Raw genomic sequence first — 17,644 nt, forward strand, 5'->3', positions numbered from 1 at the left:
GTGATGTGTGTAAAGGTGTATGTGTACAGTTTGTACGTACGAGACGACAGGTGAAAACTCAAAAGCGGACGGAAGTCATTCCGCCAACACTGCTGCGTCCAGCCGGAGGGTCGCCGAGAACGGGGAACCTGTCCTGACTGAGCTCGGGAGCCGTTCCTCACACACACACACACACACACACACACACACACACACAGTTGTTACTGCTGCAAAAACTGGCCAGAGTGATGGAAACACTCAAATAAAGAAAGTGTATCTGGGAATAAAAACAACAACAAAAACCCTGCTTCATTTTTTTTGTTTGTTTTATTTCTTTATTTTTTGGAGTACAAATCAAAACATTCAATGTGGTCACTTTCACAGCGATAAATGTGACATCATTGGTGGGGGGGATGCTCACACCCCCCACCACCACTTTCCTCACAAGATGCCACCCTGGGCGGTTGCCCCATGTCCATATCAGAAACCGCCACAGATGACAAACCAACTGGAATGATTGACAGATGGCTTCATCTGTAATTGTGAATCAATTATTGAAATAAGCTAATTTAGTAAACTGGAACATAGCAGGCCATTGGCTGAAGAAACTCAGCAGTAATTAAGCCTAAATTATACAAAAATATACATTTTCCATCTAAGATATAAAAAAAACAACCTTTTTAAATTTGTTTCACCCAGAACTCAAGTAGCCTGTTTTTAGCTTCACCTGGTTCAAAATCGGTTCACAAAACAGAAAACTATGAAGGATTTTTTTTGCTACTCAATTACTAATCTGTTACTCCAAAAATAAAATCAACATATCAGCCCTAAACTATTGTTAGATCAAGCAGCAAGAGCTGAACTTTTCTCATATTGGCGTTAGAAGTGCTGTTTTTAGCTGCTTATTTGCTACAAATGATCAAATGTACAATTTAAAAATACGTTATTGGATTTTAGGCAATAATATATTTTCTTATTTTAAGAAAAACGAATTATTCGTTTATTTGCATCCTTGTGATTCAAACGTATAAACGAATCTTAAATTGTAAATGCAGAATAAATTGATAGAATATTACATTTTCTGTTTTATCCGATTAATCGCAAATATATTCATACATAAATATATAAAATCACAAAAGTCAAAGAAAACACCAGCCCCTCATTAAGTCTTTCAGGGTTTAAAGGACTGGGTCCAAAATGTTCCACTCTGCCTTCTATTTTCTATACCTTAATGTCGCCAGCTGCCATGAAATGTCTTACCTTTGTGATTTTATATATTTATAAATTCTTATTTTTGTATAGAACGTTGTGTTTTACTATTATTGCTGTTTGTTTGCCACTGATTATGCTCGCTGTTCACAGATGTCTCTTGTTTGGATTGATTACAAAGCTTGTCTCTGATTGGCTTAGAAACCCTTTAATATCTATGTTGGTAGGTCACGGCAGTACGCGCTGTGACTTGAGATTTTTCTCAGAGTAAAAAAATATATATGATAGTTATTATACTTTTAATTATTTCCCCCATTTTCTATTAACAAAAATGTGATGGTGGGGGGGAGGGAGTGGTATTTTGTGCACGTGACCTACATCTGTGTGCGTCGGCGTGGGCACGTACATTCTAAACCTGAATGTTATTGGTCAGTTTACCTTTGGCGACCTTTGGCGGCTTGACGCTCTTTCTGCTAGCTAAATGTGGGTATGCCGCGTGAAATGAGCTAAAAATGAATGAATAACCGCAGTTCCCAGAGGGGGCGCACTGACCCCACCTGAGCTTTTTATCCTGTATGTGTGCGCGCGGTTTGTGCGCGAGTTTACCAGTTTTTTTGTTGTTGTTTTTGTTTTGTTTTTTGGTTTTGCGGGAACTGAACCGCTGACGGGACACACCATCATTCTCCATTGACAAGTGAAAATGTTTGTCACAAAGAGTAGAAATGAGGCAAATGTTGTAGCTTCACATCCTCCTCTGGAAGTATCAGGTAAACCACCTGAGTCTGGGAATCAGCGTCCTCCCCCTCACACAGGTAGGCTTTGCTTTCCTGTCTTTATTATTTAGTAAATATGCGGGCATATACGTTTGTGTGTGTGTCACATTATCGCATACACGAATTTAGACTTGTTAAAGTGTTTGAAATCATGATGTGGTGTTAATAACAGGCCCAACACTTTCACAAGCCAAAGCAGACGATGGGTTTTTATTTTATAGGGTCAGACAGGGTCAAAGACAAGTCGACATGCATAAAAAACATTCCTTTTGGAAATGCTGAGCCAGAAACTGAAACTAAAACACCCAATTGAATGAAAAAATTGATTGAAAAATTTAAAAAAAAAACCAACATTTTTAGGTCATTTACACCTTTATATCCTCTACAATGTCCCCTCCTTGTGTTCCCACTTCAGAAAGGCTGATGACCTCATACTGAAAACTTGTGATTTTATGTTTAATAATAAAACCAGTCAAGAGTTTGTGTATCAGGTCCATTTATCACTCAACCACTGAACAGCTTCTGTGGTGACTCAGAATTCTCAACACTGAACAGGTTTTTCCCAAGACGGCTTTAAAAGCTGTAGGTATTCAGCTATGAGACTATCTCTACCCAATCTTTTTAGAAATGAGTGCAGGAACCTTTGACCTTTATACCTGTTTGTAGTAGGTGAACTACGATGATGGTGTAAGGGGAGGGGGGAGCTGAAATATAAGTATCTCAGCTTCCCAAAATCTTTTTTATTTTGAATATTTAAGACATGGTCTAGGGGGAAAAAATCAGCAAATCTTTCACAAATTTGGAGTTGCATCCTAAATAAAGTGACTCTGTGAATACTAAATGTCAAAAATGGGCGGGTGTCCACTTTATTGCATTTCGGCAAATATTACGCTCACTTCACTAATTACTCGTTTTTGTTGATTTGCCACAAAAATCTTTATAAAATCCACTAAGTCTGTGTTTATAGCGTGAAAAATCTTTATGTTTTATGTCCTTGCAGGCCAGTGTAACCAGAGTTTCCTTGTTGATCCTTGACTGTATTTTAAGTGCTGCCATGGAAAAACTATCTAGAAAAATGTTAGAGCAGATGTTGCGCTTTAAGAAACATGAGGTAAAACCTTAAAAGTTTATGTGTCTGCTGTAGTCCTAGTTAGATCTTAGTTTGAACAAAGTACCATGGTTGCTTGTTAGGCCTAAAATATTGCAGGTCACCACAAAGTTATACCTTTCACTGCTGACTACTCCCTTAAAAGTCAACTGCACATTAACTAACAACCTCCAATATCCCAAGTAGAAATCCTCCAGCTGTAGTTTTGCAGACGGACCTCATCCCACTGCTGCCTCCTGTTGTACTTTTGGACCCGAGGCGCTCAGGCTGCCCCCTGTCCACAGGGAACCCCCATTTTGGATGTGGGCTCTATGAAGGATGCCCTGCTGGTAGAATGAATCGGATGGCCTCTGCTGTCTGCTGCTGTCCTGGCTGAGCCCCCTCAGGTCAGGGAAACAGTGGACGCACATGCAGGTCTCCGTTGGGTAGGAGTCCTCTGATGACTCACGGCAGGGGGGATGGGTTGAACTGGCTGGACAATCTAGAATAGACAGGAATAATATTCCAGCAAAAGTAACTACACCAATCAGGTCTGTTGGGCTTTTACCACACCAACCTTTGAGGCTTCCCCCGGTCTTACTTTCTGGGAATCCAGACTCCTGTCCTGGCTGAACAGCGCTCGTTTGCTTCTGGTTTTTGGTACTTGTGGGTTTGGTGTTTGAGTTTTTGGCCTTTCCTCTCCTCAGAAGCACAACCAAGGCGAGACACAGGCTGGAAAGTAGCAGTATTGTGCATAAACCTAAGAGGGCGTACAGTTGGATGGCAGGGTCCAAAGGTCCTAGTGGTGGCTTGGTGTTCACTGCCTGTTTGCTGACTTCAGAAGGGAGTCTTTTAGTTGTCGTCAGAGGTGACTGAGCTGAAGGAAGAAACAAAAAGAATATCTTACTTAGTGTTGTCGAGTCTTAAATGCCTGCTACTGCTGCTGGACTTGTTCTGTGCTTTGCTTCATACATAGGCGCTGGATCCTCGACTTTGGAGAAATGATTGCTTGCTGGAAACATGGACTCTGCTGAAGTGTGAATCGACTGGATCTAATTTTGCCCAATCTCCAATGTTTGACCGTGACATATGTATTGAGTTTGGTTGATGAAGCTTACCGGATATTGCTGGCATTTTAAGCAACCCACTGAATAAGGCCACAACATCTTTGTGAGCAGTAATGTCAAATATTCCTATTGCTCTGACTTTAATCAGACAACATTTGGATGCGTGGCCAACACCAACTGAATGGCTGTGTTCACTTCCTCTGCTGCCATTGCCTAAACTACAACCCAATACAGCAGGGGTCACCAAACTCGGTCCTTGAGGGCCGGCATCTTGCACATTATAGTTTTCTCCCTGGTGGCACCAACAACCTTTTCAGCATGTCAATGTTCTTCTTAGGACTTCTAACGAGCCATCATCTGATTCAGGTGCGTTAAACCAAGGAGAGAACTAAAACATACAGGAGGCCGGCCCTCGAGGACCGAGTTTGGGGACCCCTGCAATATAGGCAGGCAACAATTTTAAAAACCACAAAAATCACGTCATTGTTTCAAACTAAGTAATCCAATCGAGTGGAATTGCGTAGAAAGACGATGGCCAGGTTAGGACTTCCTAGTTTTTTCTGCCTGGAATTTTTCTGGAATTCTTGACATTTATTTCAAAACTGGAGTCCCTGGCAGAGTGGTACTTACTCGGGCAGTGTGGGGAGCACTCTGCTGGATGTTTACCACAAATGTCTGCACACTTCATACATCTCCTCACCAGCCTGTCGTAGTAGTGGCCGGGCTTAGCCTTGCAGAATACAGGCTCTTAAGGAAAGAAAAGTGAAAAGAGTTAGGAAAACTTGACTTTGGACATTTAACACATTTCATTTTTGTAATATCAGCAAGTGCAATCTTCAATGTGGTATTTTTGTGGGATCTTACACTTGTGACCATAAATCTACATACGCAGGATAAAAAGTATCAGTTACTTTTTTCCCCCCGCAATGTCTCTAGACCAAATTTCTCTTGATTTAGGGCAGTCAGAATTATAAAAATTATTATTTGGTAAATGTCACAATAATGATTGAAAGAACACTTATTTATTGACTTTAAGATTAGAAGTCTACATACATTCCCTCAGTACTTGTTAGCAACGTCTTTGAAATAACTAACTAAAGCCTTTTGGGGTTCCTTCCACAATTCTCTCGCAATAGTTTGCTGGACTTCTGGCCCATTCCTCCTTACAGAACTGGCGTAACTCAGTCAGGATTGTTTTCAGGTCTGTCCTCAAATTCTCCATAGGACTGACTTCTTTGTGATATAAACATAGACTTTATTTTCCTTAAGCAACTTTATAACCACATTGGCTGAAACATTATAGGGTCATTGTCCTTTTGGAGGACCAATCTGTGCCAAAGCCATCATTTATTGGCCGACATCGTTAGATGTTTCTTCAATATTTCTACATAATGCTCTTTCCTCACTAGCGATAGTGACACAATCGTCAAGCATCTTTAAGTTGTTCCCAGACTTGTGCAGCTCCACAATTCTCTCCCCAATATCTGGTGTGAATCCCCTCGACTTTTCCATTGTGTCCAACAAGAAAGAAGTGTCTATCTAGGTGTGTCCTTAAAATACTTCAGCAGGTGTGCCTCCAGTTACCTTAAAAGTGTCAGTTAAGCTAAATGCATCAGTTTGCAAAGCCATGACATCATCTGCCGGGCTTTCCCTCATCGTTTAAAGAGACGGTAATCAGACTGACATGAAGCAAAATAATTTTGGACAGTGAGGGGAAAAAAAATGTGTACGTATTGTTACTCAATGTATGTAAACGTCTGGATTCAACTGTATACGATAGAATGACACAACATAGAGAACAACTGAAGTGGAAGAAAAAATGAGTGTTTTCAAAATGTCTTTTTCCCCCAAAAATCTGAAAATGATGGAATACTTTACTCACCACAGTAAATGGCACAACTGGGGGATGCAGGCAGTTGCTGACATAACATGCGACAGGGGACACATGATCTGGTCAAGATATCTCGCTGCTCACCCTCTTTGCATCTTTTACCCATCGCCCCCTGGAGGCCCTAACTGATAAAAACACACACCCATACAGAGCAGACATCCATATGAAATATAAGCACAATTTTAAATAGTCAAAGTGGGCAGGTGTATTGTATTTTCGGGGTGATGTGTTGTTTTAGGTTTCAATAAAATCCATTAAGTCATCTTTCTTTGGAGCAAACTTGATTTATCACTCTCTTATATAATCCGATTAAGAGTTTGGGGTTTGAATATGGCAAAATGTCAAAAGCTTCCACATATGCAGCTACTGTTATTCAAGGAGCTTGTTCATAATTTAAGAAAACTACTTTCTACTGTTGCTGAGATCTTTGATTCTGATATAAGCATTGTATAGAAGTAAGAAGAAACTCTTGGTTGACAATGTTTTCTTGCGTGAAACTCAAGTCTAGCTTTAGTGTCATAGTGTCATAATCGTAATTATGCTGGCAACAAATGACGTTACGAAGGCCTTGCATATGAGGCAGCTTTGTGATGACAGGTTTGTGAAAGTCTTTAAGTTACTTTCTGTTTATCTTTAGCTTCTGGTCCAAGATGTTGGGTTGAGTCATTGAGTGTTAGGCTAGCAGAAAAATGTACAGAACACACTGCGTTACTGCAGATCTGTATAAGTTTAGTTCGAAATGGGTTCTACCAAAGCTCAAAATTAGGTCCAATTTTATACACTTTTTTTGAAATTAGTATTTGGAAGAATATATCTACAGCCAAAGTGAAGGTTTATGCAGATGAGGCCATGATTTTTATTTTATTTTATTTTTCAGCTGGCTCTATTCTGTCACAGGTAGTTAATAAACGTCAAACTGCATTATGAATGCTTATAGGTTTTTGACTTAAAGTTGGTTCTGTATTTGAAGAGATAAATCTAAACACTTACGTAATGTGGTTTTATTTGGAAATTGTCTTCTACTTTACTAAGCTTTACTGAATAAATTCTTGTCTTGTCTGAGAATATTTTTTGTATCTTTAAACGCATAAAATGTGTTTAATCTGCTATCATTAAACTAACGTCCTTTTTAGAATTTTGGCAGCACAGTATTACTTAATTTTTGTAACGTAACCTTGAATGATCTTCAGAGTACTCAAAAGCTTAAAGTTTTGGTCCTTCTGGAAAATGTCTACAGTGGAAACACTGGAGCCAAATGTCACCCATGTCAGTTAAATATTATATTATTTTACTTAGAGTTTCAGCTGAGTTTTTCTGCTGTTATAAACACAGCTTCTTCTTATGGTCTTTTGAGATGCTTTCTGAGCAAACATGGCAAAAGTTACAGCAATATATATATATATATATATATATATATATTTCCCTTGCCATTAAAAGAAAAGAAACATAATTACCAACATCTGAGCTTGGCCTGAGCACAAACGCGTTTGTCTCTTTAGAGTTTGTATCTTCTTGTTCTCTCTCTGCTCCAGTGAACAGTGAAGCAGCGGAGTGTAAAAAGCTCACAGATCTCCTTCGCCCTCGGCTGCCTTCGCGCTCAGAGCTGCGGGTCTGATTTATTCTTGAGTACATCTGTCACACCCCAGCAACCAGCAGCCTGGAGTGTTTCTTTCTTTTTTTTTTTTTCTTTTCGGATTTACCAAGCCTGCAACTACTTTAAACGTGTTGATAGCCAAAACATAAAAATTCAAATTAAAAATTCACAATTGTAATTTGTGTTTTCTGTTATTTGGCGGCTTTCTCAGCTGCCTTTTCTGATTTCTTGCTTGTTTTCTGTGTAAATTCAACTGCAGAACGAATTGAGCTACATATGGCTACTCAATGGATTATATCAAAACTTTCTATACAAGCGTTCAACTTATTCGAAAATGAAAAAAAGGAAATTGATTTTCCTTTTTCTGCAGGAGAGTTCACTTACCTTGTGAGACGAAGGGAGAATCTGTTTTTGAAGACGACGGTGTGAGAGAAACGGTCCTGTTTTTCTGCATGGAAGCTAATTTGGATATGATGTCGCTGTTTGGTGCGGGACTTCCCCCTCTGTGTGTTAGGAGGACCCCCACCCCCTCCAGCACTCCTTAACACTCACACACAGAGGTAAGACCCCCATAAAGTCTGTATATCCTTAGGACTTATCATGTAACTTTTTAGTGTGTCTTAAATACTAAATGAAAAGTATACCATTTGATCTGCAAGTCTAAAATTCAAAGATTTTATCAAATAACATATATAAAAAAGCATTTCAGCAGCTGAGGTATGTGCTAATTGCAAGATAGTTAAGCAATTACTTAATAACTAACTTTTTTAAAGGACTTCAACTAAGAAAAATACAAATCAGTCTATTTTATTTTGGAACTGATTTAGTGCAGAATGTTCAAATGGCTCCTTTATGATCATTGTGCGTTATAAAACATAACTATGTTACTGAATAATGAACAAAAGGTGAAATAGGAACATGAATTACAGGTGGTTTTTAACTCGGCCCACATCTTTGTTGATGATTTTTATGTTTTGCGAGAGTTTTGAATCATTTGTTTGAATAAATCAGCTGCTCTGCTCCGAGCTCCCAGCAGTTCCTGGGAAGGAGTCGTCACGGGGTCGAAACAGCCAATCATAGAGCAGAATTCAAAAAATCAGGTTGTTAGCCTAAAGGTAGCCATGTATTTGTGGAAAATACTTAACTCTCTATTTGGCCTTGTAGAGGTGGATATGATGCAGAGCAAAAGGCAATGTGTGTGTGTGTATGGGTGTGTGTGTGTGTGTGTGGGGGGGCAACAAAGGACAAAACAGAAAGCTGTGGAAATTATTGAATTAGTATGAATGTCATGCTGATTATGGAGTCCAGCTAAGTGATTCAGGTGTGTTGTTCGGCTCCAACGGTCGCATGAAACGCCGAGGGAGACGTGGATTTAGGAGCAAGAAAAAAAAAAAATAGCATCTCTGTGGGCCTGCAGTACGCTGGGAAAACACATTGACCCTCAAGCACATGTGGAGAAAATGTTTTGCATTCAGCAGCACCTTCTGTCTAATGCACAGCAGAGCGTAGCAACACCAGAGGGTGGAGCTGCTGTGCAGCCTCTCAGCTCTACGCTGAATGGAAGGACAATAACTCAGAAAGCAAACAAGCCAAACAGAAGCATCAAACACAGAAAAATGTTGCATTCTGCACGCGCGTCAGAACCAGGAGGTTAAAGATGGAAAGCCGTCGCCTTTTCCTCCACAAAGTTGGTACTGTAGTCATCTGAGCGAGTGTCTGCTCACGCAAACACAAACTGTTTCTGTCTGGTGGGGAGAAGCAAAACAGGAAAAATCTGCAATAGTTTTAATAATAATAAAACAAAAACAAAGTAATGAAGCTTTATATTTTTTTTTTGAATTTCTCACTGGAGTCTGATTAGTGTAATTTATAGCAATTGTAACAGGCACTAATAACACATCCTCAGCGATTCTAAATAGCAAACACGACTTTTTGGAAGTGATTGCTTTGAATAAGCAGCTGCTGCGTGACCAGTTCTAGAGAAAAGGGCTCAAACTTCAGTATGTATAGCAGTTTGGAAAATCATTTGCCCTCTTACATTTCCTCTCTTGTTTTAAAATGCTAATTTCACCTTTTAAGGAAGAAAGCTGCCCAAACTGTCGGGACCCGGATCAGTTTGTGACCTTTCCTGTTTTTTTTTTTTTTTTTGTAGCAAGACATTGATCCAAAGCAGACCAGCAAGTGAACCTCTAAGTGGGATTTGTCATAATCCATATTTAAATCTGATTAGGCAGACCATTCCTGCTCAAAAACCCTCCCATGTGGCTCAATTCAAACAATTCTGCAAATAAGACTGGGCCAAATCCATCTATAGTGATGTAGAAGTCTGACTGCCAATTGTTTAGAGGTGCAATTATTTTCTCCGTGTTGGTCTGGATACATTTTTCTAAACTACATTTTTGTTAGTAACCACAGTTTTTTTATGTTAAAATTTGGTAATTTACGTATTTATTTTTTTTTGTGGGTTTAATTATGAATTCTGAGTCATCAGACTTTCATGTATTTGAAAGGGGAAAAAAAAAAGCGGAGTTATGTGGTCGAGCTCAGCTGTGCAGTCCTCACAAATAAAGCCGCTGCAATGACTCTGCCGACAAGCACCAGTGAACTTCGGAGCATTTCTGGCAGCTGCGAGAAACGCTTGCAAGGAAGTGTAGTTTCACGACGTCAGTGTCTGAAACTGCGTCTGGCAATTCCACTCCTTATCATCTACTGGGGAGAAATTTTGACTCCATCTCTGGTCTTAATTCGTATTTTTTCAGTTTTCTTTTATGAACCTTGAATGAATGAACAAAATTTATAGTTCACAGGAATACAGTGTGCTGACCAAGCCCACATTGACTGTATTCTTCTCTCCCCAAAACATTCCTAGTGAGCACTGATCCTAAAATTTCTCTCAAGCCGTTGACCTTTTACCTTTTTATTTCAAATCCCCATGTTTCTTTACCAGCTGCATTTTTATAACTTGCACTGTTTTGCTTCATTTTCATTAAATTTCCACATAAGTGAGGTTTTAGTGAAGGAGCACTTAATTGAACTTTTTTTTAAAATCCAAAAACTGTCTAATTTACCAACAACTTCTTAAACACTTTTAAAGTGATTTGATTACATCATAATCATCAACTTTCATTACAATTTTATTACGTTTCATTTACGTTTACAATTTCTATTGAACTTCAGTCAAAAAATAATACTCATCCAAAATATATTTATATTATTATATTATGTTATGTTTACTTCTGTTGTTAAATTTTCTATTCCTAAATCCTGTTTATTAAATTCCACAATTATGTTTGAAAAGGCAATTTTCCCACCAGGATGCGATTGCAGAACTGGGACGGTGGACTGCCATTTTTTAGCCATCACCTTTAATCCTGCACAGCTAATAGTTGCTGGTTAAGCTACTGGTCGTCGGCTGTTTACGGTTTAGTGTTCACAGATTCACCTATTGGCAAAGGACTTTTGTTTCTTCACAAAAGAACAAAAAGGTCTTCAGAAATTCTCCCTTTTTGGGGATATTTTTAAAAATAATTTTTATGTCTAAAATATTCATGAAGCTGAGATATAAAAGCTCAATGCTGTTTAACATGCAGTTGGCTCCTATTTTCAAAGCATCCAATCCAGGAGCGCCATTCACGTTCCTTTGCACCGATTGGCTGTAAGCCAAAGAGCGAAGACCGAAGACGTTAGCTTCTGTGGTGGCGCCAAGATGTTTTCTGCGCATGTGTATGTGGCGTTTGAACTATTAAAATAGCTCTTTGTAAACATTTTAGAGGAGGTCTTGAGTATTTGCGGATTTTAACTATTCATGGACGGCTGTGGTTCCGAACCTACAGGAACTCAGACGGTCTCCTGTACTGTAAGTCTTCCTCGATAGCCAACCATCAGCTGGATTCGGTTAATCCAGTAAGTAAACCAGGACAGAAAACTTCATTCTTAACAGTTTGTGACTTTGTGGTTCAACATTAAGGAACCAAGTATTTATTTAATGATGCACCAGGTGTTTTTGTTCCGTTTTCTATATTTTGTCTAATCATATTAATAGAGATTCATCAAAATTCACAGGATAAAATCAACCCCCGACTCAAGAAGTAAGTCGGGTTTGTTTTGAGCAAAACACACCAGGTGTCCAATTGAGATTTTCTCAGACTGCTTCACCGCTGCAGCTGGTCGGACCGAACAGAAACCATGTAGGTGCAAATGATCAAAAGGTGTTAGTTTTGTCCTGAGATGCACTAATTTAGTTCCGCTTTGTGTGATCACAAGAAGATCTTAGCTTGCTGAAAACAACAGGTGCAGTCGGGCTGCTGATCACTTTAAAGAGGTTTAGAGGCTTTTTACTTGATGGGCAGAGAGCCGTTTTAAAACACTACAGATCTGACATCAATTACATTTTTGTTCATTTTAAAGTACCCAGTGTAAATGAGACTTTAAATGCCAACTACTACATACTGAACTGCAGGGTTTGCCAGTAAATTAGTCAATTTTCTGACGGTTTCCCAGTCATACTGGCCTCCTAAACTGATTTTGGGGTTACACTTCAGTAATCTAAACTTGATGTCACTGTGCAAAAGCAGACGGTATTGATGTGCAGCTGCTGTCATAAAACAGAAATTGTTTATGTCTAAGAGTGTTAAGTTATTCTCAGAGGCTTCACTGCTGCAGCTGCACAGGTACACCACAGGGTCGTGTTCTTGGCCCGCTTCTTTTCAGTTTCTACATGACTGGCATTGCAAAAACTGTAATATCTTTTCACATTTAATCACTTCACAATTAAACCTTGCATTTATTATACTGGGATTTATGGGACAGCTGAACCAAACGAGGTAGAATTAAGTGTGAAGCGGAAGGAAAAGAGCACAAATGTTTCAAAAATATCTTAAGAATAAAAATGAGAAAAGTGTGTCATGTGCTCTGATTAAAAAAGAAAAAAAAATCTAATTACTGCCATTTGTTTTCCAATGTTGTTTTTTGTCCACCTGCATGGGATTTTAATTCAGCCGAGTATAAACAAAAGGAAGGTTGGTATAAAACGATTCCCTCAAACTTTGAATGTCTCATGGAGAGTGGTGCAAAAAAATATTTCAAAACTTGAAAGAGTGTGTAGCACAACTACAAACCTGCAAAAAACATGCCCACAAAACTGTCATCCTGTGCAGGGAGACCATTAATTAGAAAAACTACCTAGAGGCCCATAGTAACTCTGAAGGAGCTGCTGCAGAGAAAACACCATTAATCCTCTCCACACAAACGTAAGCCGCGTATTTCAAAGCACACCAGGGGTCCTGTTTTAGTAAATGTGACTACTCCTGGGGCATAATTCTTACTGTATATTGTATTTTTTTTAAATTTAATGCTTAAGTTGTCTTTAAAGAGCTAACAATACAAAATGGCTGTCCTATTTGTGCTGTGAAACGTGCTGCGCGTCACACATCTCGGTGGTTGGTGTAGAACCTGAAGAATCAGAAGGTGTTTATTTCGATAACACCTTTAACCAACCAAGCGTCCACTGAGACTTGTGCTCACCCAGATTAGACGCAGCAGATGGCTACTCAATCTGAGAGAGGAAGAGGAAGCTGCACTCATGAAACCAGAGAACACCGTTTAGTTGCAATTCCAGCTGTTTGGAGTGAATTTTTTTTTATTCATTTATTTCTTTTTGTCAGTTCTTTAGAAATTTGGTTGCTGCAAGTTGTATTTAAACAAAAAACAAAACAAAAAAAACCCAACTCCATTTATGTTTCCTGAAGGCAATTTTATTGCAGTCCTGAGTATGGCCACTAGATGGTGATGGAGCGCAGTGTAAAATTAGGTAGCGGAGTCATCGACACCTTCAGTATTCTAGTCATAGATTGAATTGATTTACATTTTGCTCTTCATAAATCTCTTAATCTTACAGGAATATCCTGCAGTAACGATGAAGAACAGAGTTTTTCCTAATACCAGCTCTGACACCTGAGAATGTTGAAGATAAAGGTGTTAGTGTGAGGTGAATAAGAAATGCTTTATGAAGAGTTCATGTTGACACTATACGCCCATATCCAAAGGATGTGATTGTGCGTAGAATGTATCATTAACTGCTGGGTGAGATTTCCACCCACAAAGAGAATGTTGCCCTTCAGGACTAAAGTCTTATAGTTTATGTTCTTGTTCAGTAAGACTATTTTACCCAATGGTAAACCTTCCACATGTGGGTAAATATACCACATATGACATATTTTCCCACAGACGACTCACTTATTGAACTCTTTCTATCATTTTGTGAAACATTAAGAGATAATATGCCTTAGGATAAAGTTCCCCAATTTCCCAACGTTTGTCGTTAATACAGACTACAGCCTGCGCACGTGGAACACGATAGAAAATTAAACCTCAGATGTGGAGCATCTTTCCATATTTGTGTTATGTGGTTTTATGCACAATAACACAAATAGTTATGTTTTCCAAGAACTGTTTCAGTTTTAGACGAGTGAAGTGATGAAATACCATAAACAGGTTAATTCAGCTCAGTGAAATATCAGTGCAACAAAATGGTTACCGTTTGAAGAGTCAATTTTCCCATGAATGTTTATGCATACTAAAAAATAAAAAGTATTGACATCACACTTAAAGTTTGTTAAAGGTTTATACTCATTTTTTTCATAATATTTTTTTGGTTTGGACGTTTATTCCCTCTGGTTTTGGATGCTGTGCAGGTGAAAGTTTTTTATTTTTATTTTTGTAAACTTTTGGACAGTTACTATGATGCTTAACTTTGGCAACAACATTATTTTTGCAACTGGGCTGGGAGAAGCTGATTAGCATAGCTGAGCTATGACCCCACATTTTGAGGGAAGAAAATCTGGCAAGCTGCAATGTCATATTAGAGTGCAAATTTAAATGTAAGCAAGTGTTTGTTTAGCTTGTGTCATAAATTTCATTAAAAAGCCAGGTGAGGACTGGTGGTCTGTTCAGCAGTCACATTTGCTTCTGTCTTATATTTTCTCAAATCAGTTTTATTCCTCTGGGTTCATGGAAACTTCACATTTGGGACAGCTGTCATTCACCTGGAAGCTCAGCCATTTGGCAGGTTGAGAGTTTAATTTCAGGTTCTCCCACCACATGCTAAATTGTCTTTGGGCATAGCGCTTATCCCCAATATATTCTTATTGACTCTTTGAGGACACGAGTGAGAATTGTATTTTTAAAAGTGCTTCAAGTTGCGCAGAATGACAAGGCCAGCACATTAAAAGTGAATGTCTTGTGTCTTGTGTGTTTTTCAGTAACACTGGATCATTCTGCCTTCCTTTTTTTATAAAACGTAATTATTTTTTTCTTCTCCAACTAATATGGCAAATCCCTTTGTCTCCAAATGAATTGTCTTGATTTTACTGATATAAAGTACTGAGCAGTTAACCTGTTTATGTTGGCCACTTGGCTAACATTAGCTAGCTAGATTCTACAGCTAAAGGTTGCTGTTTGCACAGGTTACCAACATATTAGCATATTACACATAACCAGAAAGTGAGATGAGACTTACCAGTTATAGCAGTATTCATTATGAGTATAAAAGTGAGTGGTCCACTTAATAAAGTAACCCAGATACCTCTTGGACTAATGCTAACGTTGTCCTTTCTAACTCAGGTGTTGTATCTGACTAAAACTGACTCTGAAAAATGTCTTCTGAGAGTCTAATGAATAAATATGTGTATGAATCTTTTAAAACACCTTACTAAGATTGAGCATAATGGTTTGGTGAAGCAGTTGGAAAAAAAAGAAAACATCTGTTAACCTATGGCCCCTAAAAAAAAAAAAGGCTAAAACTTAGAGGAACGCTTAAATTAAGAAATGTGCCTTGGTGCAATTTTATCTAGAAGGGACTTTAATTTTTGAATTAATTTCAACACCTTCAGGTTTCAAATGCCTCATATTTTTCCCCATTATGTTGAGTAGCTGTGCACAGTTTCAGAGCTAGACAGACGGGTACATTAGGCATCACAAGCCCATCTCAAAAGATTTTTTCTGATGAGCTTTGATTGGTCATTTTTCCATTTGCTTTTTGAAAAGGTCACAGTCTGAGGCTTCACCATTTCTCTCTGAAGCTTCGGAACCGGCTCTAACCTGAAATAGCGAAACTGTTGGACCATGGGCGGAGTTAGCGGACATTTTTACATTGACATTCACAAAGAAGAGAACCGCATAACATCCTATATAGCTGGCTGGTGTCGGGCTGGAACATTCTTTTTTGTTTTTTCTTTTCCTCTGTGCATTTTCATCCCGATATCTGTCCTCTCGCCTGCCACCACCACAATAAAACTCTCCCCAGCACAACATTCATTACAGAATACAATGTTTTCACAGTGGAAGTGAGTCCTCAGATTGGCACAGCACTTAGAGTCGTGAGTCACACGGAGGCGACTAAATGAGAGGTGATATGAGCGAATGCTGTCGCAAGTAGGCTCTCTCGAGCGTGGAAGGTTTTGAACGGAGCATAGAGAGTCAGATTAACCTTAAAACAAAAAAATTCACAATGAACAAAAAGGATTTTTCTGTAATTACAGATGGGGGAATGTTATTCATTTAAAGATCAGTCAGGACAGACAATATTCATAGCCATGGCAGATTTACATTTGGTAATTTCATTTAAACAAGAAATGTATCTTTCTCTCAAAAACAGAAAAACAATGCAAAAATACAATGCATCAAATTTAAGCATCTGCCATTTGTCGTCACTCCAGTCTGACTTACTGTCTGAATCGACTAGTGGGATGAATCATTTTAGACTCAACTGTAATGAGAGGTCATAAAATATCACAGACATGCGAGACAAAAGAAATGATGCATTTGTTTTTACTTATTTACTAAAATAAGGCCATTTCTGTTATGTACCGAAAGAGTCCACGACAAAATCCAAACATTAAATGAAATCCATTCCATATGTATGTTGGATGTCATTTTTGAGATGCACAATGTTCTCTTAGTCACTCTAAAGATGAGACATTTAAAGAGACTTTTGACATAATTAAGCCAAAAATAAAAATTAATATTGAGCATTTTTAAGTAATGTTTCTTTGCTTTATAAATTAGTTTTATTTGTCTTTGACTGAAGTGAACTGAAAACGTGCTACACAGTGACTTTTAAAACCTGGAAACATACTGAACCTTCAAGCTAACAACATACACCTAATATGTTTTAAGAGTACATTTTTGTCAAAATCACACTTAAAACAATTTCACAGCCTTTTAAAAATAATGACATGCTTTATTACAAAATGTCGTTTGCAGGTAAGCTATTCAGCTTTTGAAAAGAAACAGAGCTATTCCTTTACCATGCCAACCAACTATTTTAGGCATTTTAAGATGCTAAAATTGAAAACTAAATCTTAGCTAAGACTGATTCATTTTTCTCTCGCTCTAATGAAAGGGTAATATCTCCCTTCCTGTTCTCATTATAACAGGGATATTCAAGGGAGCTAGAGAACATCGAGTCCTCAAAGTTAGCAACAGAGTGTTAGCAGCAGAAGATTAGGGGGGAAAAACACCTAAGTGAAAGGATGTAAGTGAGTTTGAAGTGAACTGTGATGACTAGACGACTGGGTCAGAGGATGTCCGTAACGGCTGCTGCTGGGTGCAGGAGTGGTAAGTGGCCATTTAAAAAAAAAAAAAAAAAAAAGGTTCATGGAAGGAGCAATAGTGAGAGGAAACCACATTGTGTGGTCCAGGCTAACAGAGGACCTACTGTAGCTGAAGTTGTGGAATTAATTACTTAGGTAACTTTGCACTTTTTTGTAGTTGCTCTCTGTAACATTACCCAGAACTCTAGCAGAGATATCTTGCATCACCATTAGCTTGCTAACAAACTAGCGGCTGCTTTGTATTAATGTGAAACTAAATCTGCCGCAGCATTTTGAACATGTGACGAGCCTCTGTGTCCACAGTTCACTGACCTCTCTGCTGAAAGAATCCAGCTGTGAGTCTTTTCCCCTTTCAGTGTTTTCCCTCCATTCCACTTGTAGATTTTCTTTACATCATGTCGATCTTTGGAGCCCCTTGAGGAATTCGCGGCCC

General features: G+C 38.6%; 2 protein-coding genes across 5 annotated transcripts in view; one reads left to right on the forward strand and one right to left on the reverse strand.

Annotated features, from left to right (window-relative positions):
* Positions 1-1,086: 1,086 nt before the first annotated feature.
* The window catches only part of LOC122823745 (homeodomain-interacting protein kinase 2-like), a 70,564-nt gene continuing 54,006 nt past the window's right edge, over positions 1,087-17,644 (forward strand). Inside the window, exon 1 of the mRNA XM_044103690.1 lies at positions 1,087-2,000. The gene's annotated coding sequence lies outside the window, so the exon portion shown is untranslated. The remainder of the gene's footprint in view (positions 2,001-17,644) is intronic.
* Positions 2,032-8,036, reverse strand: LOC122823748 (tumor necrosis factor receptor superfamily member 13B). Of its 4 annotated transcripts, XM_044103698.1 has the most exons (5): positions 7,985-8,036; positions 5,998-6,131; positions 4,746-4,862; positions 3,626-3,925; positions 2,034-3,550 (listed from the first exon to the last, which is right to left on the reverse strand). In XM_044103698.1, the coding sequence occupies exons 2-5, from the start codon at positions 6,110-6,112 to the stop codon at positions 3,288-3,290; spliced, it is 795 nt and encodes a 264-aa protein (XP_043959633.1). In that variant the 5' UTR covers positions 6,113-6,131; positions 7,985-8,036; the 3' UTR covers positions 2,034-3,287. The 4 variants fall into 4 exon arrangements, with proteins under 4 accessions (XP_043959632.1, XP_043959631.1, XP_043959634.1 ...); XM_044103697.1 differs by lacking the exon at positions 7,985-8,036 and adding an exon at positions 7,461-7,572 and having other exon boundaries at positions 2,032-3,925; XM_044103696.1 differs by having other exon boundaries at positions 2,033-3,925.

This window comes from Gambusia affinis, linkage group LG20 (assembly GCF_019740435.1).
Source record: "Gambusia affinis linkage group LG20, SWU_Gaff_1.0, whole genome shotgun sequence".
NCBI classification, from domain to species: Eukaryota; Metazoa; Chordata; class Actinopteri; order Cyprinodontiformes; family Poeciliidae; genus Gambusia; species Gambusia affinis.

Excerpts from the sequence above, each read along its gene's own strand:
- LOC122823748 (XM_044103697.1), bottom strand. The coding sequence starts at position 6,112 with ATGGGTAAAAGATGCAAAGAGGGTGAGCAGCGAGATATCTTGACCAGA. Across the intron at positions 4,863-5,997 it reads CAGTTGTGCCATTTACTGTG|AGCCTGTATTCTGCAAGGCT; the intron begins GTGAGTAAAGTA and ends TCTTTCCTTAAG. Across the intron at positions 3,926-4,745 it reads GTGCTCCCCACACTGCCCGA|CTCAGTCACCTCTGACGACA; the intron begins GTAAGTACCACT and ends TTCTTCCTTCAG.